The sequence below is a fragment of the Hippocampus bargibanti genome, linkage group LG14, assembly GCF_051943395.1.
Source record: "Hippocampus bargibanti isolate YZ-2025 linkage group LG14, ASM5194339v1, whole genome shotgun sequence".
Classification (NCBI taxonomy): domain Eukaryota; kingdom Metazoa; phylum Chordata; class Actinopteri; order Syngnathiformes; family Syngnathidae; genus Hippocampus; species Hippocampus bargibanti.
In genome coordinates, this window is record NC_142747.1 from 11,737,315 (window position 1) to 11,747,296 (window position 9,982).

General features: G+C 41.4%; 1 protein-coding gene across 2 annotated transcripts; it reads right to left on the reverse strand.

The window, feature by feature from the left end:
• Positions 1–44: 44 nt before the first annotated feature.
• taf15 (TAF15 RNA polymerase II, TATA box binding protein (TBP)-associated factor) lies at positions 45–9,370 on the reverse strand. 2 transcript variants are annotated; one of them, XM_089013914.1, is made up of 16 exons: positions 9,240–9,369; positions 8,545–8,578; positions 8,400–8,433; positions 8,226–8,313; positions 8,065–8,137; positions 7,858–7,967; positions 7,582–7,777; positions 5,583–5,617; positions 5,052–5,084; positions 3,027–3,136; positions 2,755–2,884; positions 2,572–2,667; positions 2,419–2,488; positions 2,244–2,329; positions 2,026–2,164; positions 45–423 (listed from the first exon to the last, which is right to left on the reverse strand). In XM_089013914.1, the coding sequence occupies exons 1-16, from the start codon at positions 9,247–9,249 to the stop codon at positions 384–386; spliced, it is 1,284 nt and encodes a 427-aa protein (XP_088870040.1). In that variant the 5' UTR covers positions 9,250–9,369; the 3' UTR covers positions 45–383. The 2 variants fall into 2 exon arrangements, with proteins under 2 accessions (XP_088870040.1, XP_088870041.1); XM_089013915.1 differs by lacking the exon at positions 5,583–5,617 and having other exon boundaries at positions 9,240–9,370.
• Positions 9,371–9,982: the final 612 nt, after the last annotated feature.

The window sequence follows — 9,982 nt, forward strand, 5'->3', positions numbered from 1 at the left end:
AAAATCAACTACCTTCTAAGTAATGTAAAGTACATAAAACAAAATGAAAGATCACAGTTTAATATTTGTTGGGGATAGAGAAGCAAAGTAAAACATTTTATTCCATTCATACAAAACAATGGTACGAAGTCTACCACACATCTGCAACCGGGACAGAAAATTAAAAGATGTACAAATAAATGAAACAAATCCATTTGAGTACATGCCACAGCCAGTGAGTCCTTGTCATAGTTTCACATATAGAGTGAATGATATTCTTGACTTGGAGCAGTTGATGGAAAAAAATGGGGACAAGTCAAAAATGTCTGTCTAATCCCACTTTGACAAAAGCTCTGTCTATGTGGGACTCTGTGGCTTGACGAATGCACATCTACTCTACACTTTTAATATGGCCGGTCTCTTCGGTCATCCCTCCGGTCACCCCTGAAAGACAGATGCATCCGAAAATAAATAAATAAAATGGACCAAATGTAAACCATCATTAATACAATACAAATTGATTTGTATAGAGCTTTAACAACAGCTGAAGATGTAACAAAGCGCATAAGGTGGACAAATACCATATATTCCGAACAGACCGCCCAACTCTATTTTAACGCAGAGCCATTTTCTTTTAGCTAACAACCATAATGTCTGTGTAAGCTCTCAGTCGTACAGGAGTGGTCAATCGATGAAAAGGTTTCTTCAGCCGTCATCTGTACAGATGACGGCTGAAGAAACCTGTACAGATGACGGCTGAAGAAACCTTTTCATCGAACAACCATAATGCCGTGAAGTTTGTACATCATTTTCACATTACAGGGGACCATACTATACAATTTGTCACTTTTCAAATAACACCCTTTCGGTTGCCGCGTGGGTTTTCTCCGGGTACTCCGGTTTCCTCCCACACTCCAAAAACATGCATGGCAGGCAGATTGACCACTCCAAATTGTCCCTAGGTGTGAGTGTGAGAGTGACTGTTGTATGTCTTTGTGTGCCCTGCGATTGGCTGGCAACCAATTCAGGGTGTCCCCCGCCTCGTGCCCGAAGACAGCTGAGATAGGCTCCAGCAACCCCCGCGACCCTAATGAGGAATAAGCGGTACGGAAAATGAGATGAGATGAGACTTCAAATGACTTCTACGGATTCCACCGCATTTCGCTATATTTTACGTTTTAAGACTCGCGCTTAATATTCAGGAAGTCTTGTTTTCGAGTTGATGACGATGCCCTAAGTGACGTTGAGGAGGAAAAGCCAGTGACCGAGAAAGTGACACAGAATGCATTTTGTATACTTTTTTTTCATCTGAAAACACTGTGTTGATGGCGAAATTACAAGGAAAAATACATAAACAACGCGATGGTGAATCGTTGTGTGTCACAGCCAATTGCGGTAATACGCATGAAGAAGGTGTTAAGTTGACAAATTCCCAGCGGACAAAACAGCCCATTTCCAATGGAGCTTGTGCGCCATTTTGTGCATTTGCTGGGCGCTACATTGGAGTCCAGACGGCTCAAATTGATAGAGAAGGACTTCTTTAATCGATTGCAAACATTTCTGCTTTCCTCTTCAGAACTATTTGAATCATATTCATAACTGGATGAGTAACAAGAAAGCATCTTCTCCAAATCTGAACTCTCTGAAGCCATTGTTTTGATTCTGGAGCAAGGTAGCGTGTGACCAAGAGTGATGTCACAAGCAAGTGGGCGGGACTTTCTGAATCTGCCGAGTTGCGAGCTCATTTTGTGGCAGTTTTGGGACACTTTAAGTCATGTTTATTGGTGTTTTGCATTTGACTAAAAATATCAGCCTGCGTGTTTTGGTATTTTTGATGCTATAAAAGGTTTTTCTGATGTCAGTTAGGAAACAAAAAAGGTGTCGTTTGTCTTTAACATTTAAGTGAATCATGCCCCCTGCTGGCACAGGAAGCTGAATCAAAATTGCTGTCATTACCACTCATTAACTTTGGATTGGATTGGATTGGATTTGCCTTTATTAGTCTCGCTGTTGAATTTTAAAAGACGGTAAAATAATAAGACCAACCTTCCTCCCATTTTGTATCCCCCTCCATATCCACCACCACGATCACCTCCATAGCCACCACGGTCTCCACCACGGAATCCTCCGCGGCCGCGGAATCCACCCCCTCTGTCGCCGCCATAACCGCCTCTGCCCCCACGATCTACAAAAAAATCAATGTGTTACGACTTTCCACACGTACACATGCGTGGAACCAAAGAAATAGATGAGGAATCACACACCTCCAAATCCTCCTGTATCACCAGGTTTGGGGGCACCGCACTTGTTACACTCTTGTCGCCGTGCGAAATTCATGTTGCCGCAGGAGCTGAAAACGACACAACACAACGCAGGAGGAACTGAGTTGGTCTGAGATGGGCATCAGATGTGCATAGTTGTTGTCGACTGTGGACAAACCTGTTGGGGCAAGGCCAGTCTCCGCCTTTCATATCAAAGTTAGGACCGCCACCTCCGCGACCTCTGAAACCTGAAAGCGTAAAGAGGAACAAACATATCAACACGAAATTGGACGAATGTGTGAAATCGTTTTTTTCCCCTCCCTCTACCAACCTCCTCTTCCGCCACCTCTTCCTCCGCCACGCTGTGTGAACTCAGCTCTGCGGGTGGCAAACGACACTTTGATGGGTTTGCCATTGAATTCTTTGCCTGAGATGACAAACAGGAGCAGTTAGAAGACACCAAATGACGAGAAAATCTTCAAGTCTATGTCAGTCTGTGTGCGAGGGTCTTTACCGTCAAACCAGTCGATGGCAGCTTTGGCAGAAGGCGGGTCATCAAAGGACACCGTGGCTTCGCCCTTAGGCCGGCCGGTGGCTTTGTCAGAGTAGAGGTTTATCATTGGCTGACCAGTCTTCTTGTTCACCTGAAAGTGGCGAAGTTCACAATTTCAATAGTGTAACGTAGCTCCTCATTTCTTGCCAAGCATCAAGAGTTTTTACACCACAGTGACGAAATTGAGATAGTGAATGCAGGTTTCTTCAAGATAAACACACAAAAGTCAATACCTTAATAATGCCAATTTGCTTGAAGTAGTCACCCACTTCCTGAACTGTGGCATCTTCTCCCAGGCCTTGGACAAAAATGGTGTTGTTGTCAGAGTTGTCCTGGTCACCACCTGTGGGGTGGGTAAATGAAAACAAATTCATCATTAGTGATGAAAGAAGCCAGTAAAAGTATCTTCAAATGAACCGTTCTTATTCTGGGTTGCATCTGGGAAAGTAAAAAAAAAAAAAAAAAAAGGAGGGGGGGGGGCGGCTTGTGTCTGAAAGGGGGGCCAAATTCTAAAATTGATGGGCCTGATTTAACTATATTGTCGAAGTTTACAAAAGTGATTTAAAGGACAACTGACATCACTTTTTTTGTATCCTGACATCAGAAAAACGTTTAATAGCATCTAAAATACCCAAAACACGCAGTATATTTTTAGTCAAATGCAAAACAACAATAAAAATGACTTAGTGTCCAAAAACTACTTCAAATTGAACCCGGAAGTGGCCAGTTTCAGAAGGTCCCGCCCCCTTGTTCTGTTCGTGACGTCACACCAAGACGTCTTGCCTTGCTCGAGAATCAAAACAATGGCTTCAGATTCAGAGAATATGCTTTCTTGTTACACATCCAGTTATGAATGTGATTGAAATAGTTCTGAAGAGGAAAGCACACGTTTGCAATCGATTAAAGAATTTATTCCGTGTCATTTTGAGGTAATAGGGGGGGGGATGTCGACCCAACAAAACAGGCAGATGGCGACAAAGCTCAGTGTGTAATAATAATACATGGGCTCAAAATGTCACAACACACAAGGATTCGCCATCGCGTTATTAATGTGCTTTCCTTCTAATTTCGCCATCAACATGAATCAACACGAAGTTGTCAGACCAAACAAAGTACCGCAAAATGCATTGAGGTGATGCAAGGTATGTCCTTGCTCAGTCAGGGGCATTCCTTCGGTGACATAGGGAGACTCGTCACCAACTCAAAAACAAGACTATTCAGTGTGAGTCTTAAAACGTAAAATATAGCTATATGCGGTGTAATCTTTGTAAAATACGCTCAGTAGAAGTCATTTGAAGCCATTTTACAAATTATGGACACAACTTGTCCGGAGACGTCAGTTGTCCTTTAAATAAACCAAAATACATTAATTGGAGCATGACATTTCTAAATTACAACTAAAAAAACATTCAAAAATCTTTTTTCTAATTTATAAACAATTTTAATTCAAGTCAAATAATTTATTCATACATAAAATAAACAAACATTTTTCATTTTCTTTAGTTACAGAAGACAAAGAGAAAACAATATTTCTTACTAGTGTCTACTTAAATAAATGTATCTGCTTTGAATATTTTCAATGTGCCTGGAATCATTCCGATTATCCACTAAATTCGAATCATTAACAGCAGTTTGCTGCAACAAATTGTCATTGCCCTCCGCAGACTCATTCAATTGTTTCTTAAAAAAACGAGAACATGTTTGTTTGCTGCCTGTTTTTAATGTCTTTTAGAGTTTTACTCCTGTTCTCACGCTCTATATTGCAACAATCCGCCATGTTCAATGTACAGTACTGGAATGCACCATTGGTAAATGAATCTTTGATTTGTCAGTTTACGGCGGACCACGGAAAAGCCCAAAATATCACCATCGTGACTTTGGGATGCAACGAAACAAATGCAAGGTGATCATGGCTCGATATTGGCAAGGCAAGATGGCAGATGACGAAAGTTAAAACCTCTGAAAGAAAACGAACAGTATTCAATTGCTGTTTAACTAAATTAACTTCTTTAGCAATTTTAACAGAAGTATGTCATATGTGGTACGGATCATCTAGCAATATGCACGAATCCTAAGACTTGCGCCAGTGCAGTGGAGTTACAAAGTTGCACCAGAGGCTGTCAAAATGCGTAAATGGTGCAAGGGTGCGTGCGGCCCAGATGCAGCCCTGCTTATTTGTTCCAAGAAAACTCAATCCGATACCGTTAGTGACTGTGATATTTGGTTACTAGCGAGTACGGCCATAGCGTGATAGTTACCAGAGTCATCCCGTGAGCCATAGTCTCGAGAGCCTGCAAAACAGGTAAAAAGGCATAGAGCATATGAGCAAGAGATCTTGTCTTGTTTTATATCAACATCCTAGCAGAGTATAACAAAATAGAAAATTTAACAAAGTCCACGTTTACAGATGTGTTTGGTGTTTTCATACCGTAGGCTCACAGCCACCTTTCACCGACAAAAAGCCTCATTCCGTTTTCTCCCACCCTTTCTTTCTTCAGTTAAACCACCAAGTTTTCAAATTCTAGGAGGTTTACCTCTTCATCCCAGCAACACCTGCCACGTTAATAATAAAGCGTTGTCCTCATGCAACCGTTACCATTATTTTACATCTCAGGCCCCTTGTCTGTTACCGTATCTGAAGACTAAAGCGAAATCCAAATAAGTCAAATCCTTTCGGTTTCGGCATGATATTGATGGCATTCAGTTGTTTTATCCCCAGTTTTCCTTTTGTGCTAACTCAAGTTTTTTTTTCCTCCCCCACCGACACAGTTCTGATGCTCGTCACTTACCACCGAAATTTTTGAAGCCACCACGGTCACCACCTCTGCAGAGGGAAAATTGGAGAATTGATGGCTTTTCCTTTGTCCCAACTGAGAGCTCAAAGCTCCCCTACATCCCACCAGTTTGCACTCCTGTCAGGGTGTGTGACAATGTGGAATGTCTCACACGAGGAGTGTTGTTAGTCTTTGACAATTATCAGTGGACAGGTAGATGACCAGGTAGTTTGGACTCAAGCAGACGTGTGAAGATAATTATCACATGTCGCGGAGTCAAGAGTTTAACCAATTTCATACTTGGTGCTGGTTTCCATTCGAAGGAAATGAAAGAAAAAGAAAATAGTGTTGAAATAGCATTGTCTGGCAAATTTGTGTTTTTTAACATGAGAGGCCGAATTGGTGAGAAGGGCTTGATACGCAATCTTCCACTGAGTGCGCTTTTGACATCCTTTAACTGAGGTCCTTGTTATAGTTCAATCACTGTCATACCTGTAGTATAAAATGTAGATCCATGTTAACAGAACACACATGTTGGCCATTGTCAAAAATACAACAGTTGAATGAAACCTGGAGAATGCGAAGCAGCTGACGACGTCGCTCCAGGTCTAACCGCAGCGTTTCAGCCAAGAGTTCCTTGTTCAAAAAGCTACATGATCCTCAGAACAAGGACAGACCAAAGTGTTGCACTCACACTTCCTCTCAAGATGCGTCGGAACTTTGAAAGGCTTTGGGTTATTGGCATGTTAACGCTCCTTCTTGGCCGTGCAATTTATTGGTGCAATTCTTACACCGTCATCCTTTTGTCGTGTACTTAAGTGACTGGTTTAGCCAACACACAAGAAGCAAAGTAAAAATATATATATGAAGAAATTATTGTCTTCTAATCGTTGGAAAGCTCACTTTTTAAAATTTCTGAAATAAGAGTTATTAGGAGTCATTTTGCCATGCTGGGCCACAAATTTTCTCACTTTCCCAATTCCTGACAGCTTACTGCTGATCGCACCTGTGACCTCTAGTTTGGCCACTTCAACCATCTGACAAAAATAGACCATGAAACTGCTGACATCCACTAGGAACCTTGTGCAGTCACAAACGGCCTGGCCCGTGACAGAAATGAGACTGTCTGAAATTAATTTTAAAAGAAAAAGGAAAATAAATGTCCACGCGTCTAGCCGGAGATAAAGAATTAAGTGTGCATCTTGTGTTTTATTTGGATAAAGCACACATTGAAAATGCTCATTTGCCATCAGCTGAAGTTACTGACTTCTGATATTTATAATCATTTGCTTAATAAAATATTGATTCCCAAATCTAGAACAGGTGAAACACAGTCCCCATCCTGTCAGTTTGCGGCTTTTTCCATCTTGATAAAAGTCCTGCTTGAGTGTTGAGTTTTTTTAACCATACACCCCCTTAATGACAACATCCCTGACTGCTTTAGCCTTTTCTTAAATGCATGTATGAGTTAGTCTGCATTTTTGCATCTGAATTGAATACAGAGGGCCTCGGGTAAAGACAGTCCAAAAATGTAAACAGACGGCACAAAAATGTTGACATGTGCCACGAGATGTCCTACACATGTACTGCCCATACTTCCAATATTAAAATTTATAGCCTACAAGTGTTTTTAATATAAGTAATATTCCAAGTTTAAATGCAAAAATATGTCACCAGTAATCACTGTATTTACTGTTTTTCATTTGTCTTTTACTTATGGATTAAAAAAAATACATCCTGCGATTTAGTTATTTATAGAACAAAAACATTGATAGAAACATTGAAAGATTATGGCGGGTTGTAACTTCTATTCAAACAGAAGCTACATCGCTATCGGAAAAGATACGCCGTCAAACCGAGGACCCCTGTATACAAGTGAAGATGATATAAATCGATCAACACAGAATTTGGGTTTACAGACCTAATGTGGATTTCAAGTTTGATGGATGAAGTTGTGAGCCATGTTATAAAAAACATTGAAGTACCTTAGGGGTAGTGGCACTGTGCAACTTACCCCATACCAGAATGTCCGCCTCTTCCACCACGGTCATAGCCACCACGGTCATAGCCGCCACTGCGGTCATAACCGCCACTGCGGTCATAGCCACCTCGGTCGTAGCCGCCACGACCCCGGCCTCGGTAACCTCCGCCTCCTTCGGACCGGTCTCCTTGGTCACGGCCATATCTGCCACCCTGTCCGCCACTGTCTCCTATTGCATACGAGGAAAGACAAGTAAGATCAGCTGCTCTTTGATAGCATTACAACTTACAAATATAATTATTTCTTTACCTTCACTCCATCTTCCATAACCGCCGCCTCCACCACTTTGTCCCTGGCTACTGTATGACCCTTGTTGGCCAAAGCTATCTCCACTTTGTCCTTGTCCATATGACTTCTCACTGTAACATGGCACAAATGAGTCAGTTAATAAGAGGAGATTGTATGATTAACAGAAAAATAATACAAGAATAACTTTTGTATTATTAAAATGCTCACCCAGATGACTCCTGTCCATAATTATCATAGCCTTGTTGCTGCCCGTAGCTTCCCTGAGACTGACCATATCCCTCTGTCAAAAATATATATATGGAAAAATGTCTGTCATTATTTGGCTTTGAATGTTACATTTACACACAAAACACAAAGTGATACAACACCTTGTGTTCCAGTTTGCTGTCCACCATAGCCACCAAAGCTTTGGCCCGAATAGGAACCTGCACCGTTTCCTTGGCCTTGACTATAATTCTATAACATATGAGCAAAGACACATCAGATACATAGTTCAGGATACGTCCAAGATCAAATAGTCAGTAGTTAAACGCAGACGTTACCTGTCCACTCTGCTGTCCGCCATACGAGCCATAACTGGAAGACATTTGTGAGGTACAATTTAGTATCCTTCAAACTATGTGGAAGGATTCCACATTTCCATGTGGAAACCTCCACATGGAAATAAAGACATCAATGTAAACGTACCTCTGTGAGCCACCATGCTGTCCAAAACCCGAATCTAGAAGAACAGGATAATTGGATGTTATTTACACAACACGAAAAAGCAGAACGTTCATCGTTGTAAAAGATTACTACTCATGCAGCGCCTCAACACGCCTTCCATCACGCTGTTCTGGTGAAAATGGCGGTCAAATCAGGCTACGACTAAACCTTGGATCGACGCAGACGTTTGGAAGACAGAACATGACCAAATTGCAACTAACATCAAATTTAAAACGATTGCAATTTGTAGAATACGCAAACGGAACGAGGGTGTAGCGGATTTGCAGAACAATACATATTCGCATCCACGTGCGTTGACTTAAAACGGAAGCCAACTGCTAAATTGTAAACAAAGACAATCATGCAAACCATCGGGCGCCTTCGGCAAAGTAGGCGAAGAACGACATCGGCAGGCCTACTTGCAATTTCATAGGAATGGCAAGGTCAAATATCATAATGCAAACCAAATTTACGAGTTGACCAAGCACGCTAAAAAGTTAAGAATAATTTACACCGATGCCGTTCGGCTAATCAAAACGACAACTCCAAGAAATAGACGGGCTCCACTTTAGGCCTCGCGGTGAGCAAGCAAGTTAGCCAGTTAATACGTTATTTTAATTTTGAACTCACGTCACAATCAATCCACATTATATTCAAATACAGAATGAAAGTCTTACCGGTGGCCATAGTGCTCGCCTAAATCGATGGCGTGCTTCTCCACAGAATAGTTAAAAAAACCCGGTAAGTGTGCCACAACGCCCCTAGGTTGAATGCTAGGCCAACCTTACGCTGCACTTCCGTCGTGGCTATTCTTCTTCTATCTCAAAAAGGTGTCAGCTATCCAAATTCATTAGGCTTTACCGCCACCCATTGTTAAAGAGAAATAGCGCGCCTCATCCCTCAGAGTCCATTTCGACATTTGACTGCCAAACTGCCCGAGTTTTTTCGTTAAACTGACCCTGAGCGAATATAATACTGCACCTTCTAATTTTGTCAAAATCACATAAAAATACCAGCTTTATCGACCGATTTGAACCCAAATACTAAACACAACCTTACAGGGAGTGTGCACTTTGCTAAAGACATTTGCATCCTGTTCAAAAATATACATGTACCCTATGTATTTTGAACAGTTACGTTGACGGAGGTGGGGGTACCCGCAGTGGCTCCTCTCTTCTGTTTCTATGTTTGCACTGGGTTGGAGAGAAAATACATTTTATCTGCGCTGTATGTTTCACATTGAGCACATTTGACCTGTCAAGTAAAATTTTTCTTCGCAGTTGATTTCCCTAGTAAATGATATTTTAGAATTACCAAAAAATATGCTTAATATTTATTTAAATTCTGCAAAAGGTGTATTTTTTTCCTGAAACATCTGCTGCTAAAGTACTATTCAGTAACATGGTAAAACAGGACAAGG

Bases quoted from the DNA above. Each gene is read 5' to 3' on its own strand.
- taf15 (XM_089013914.1), bottom strand. The intron at 8,314-8,399 runs GTAACGTCTGCG...CATATGTTATAG, and splicing joins GCGGACAGCAGAGTGGACAG to AATTATAGTCAAGGCCAAGG. The intron at 2,489-2,571 runs GTTGGTAGAGGG...TTACGCTTTCAG, and splicing joins AAGAGGTGGCGGAAGAGGAG to GTTTCAGAGGTCGCGGAGGT.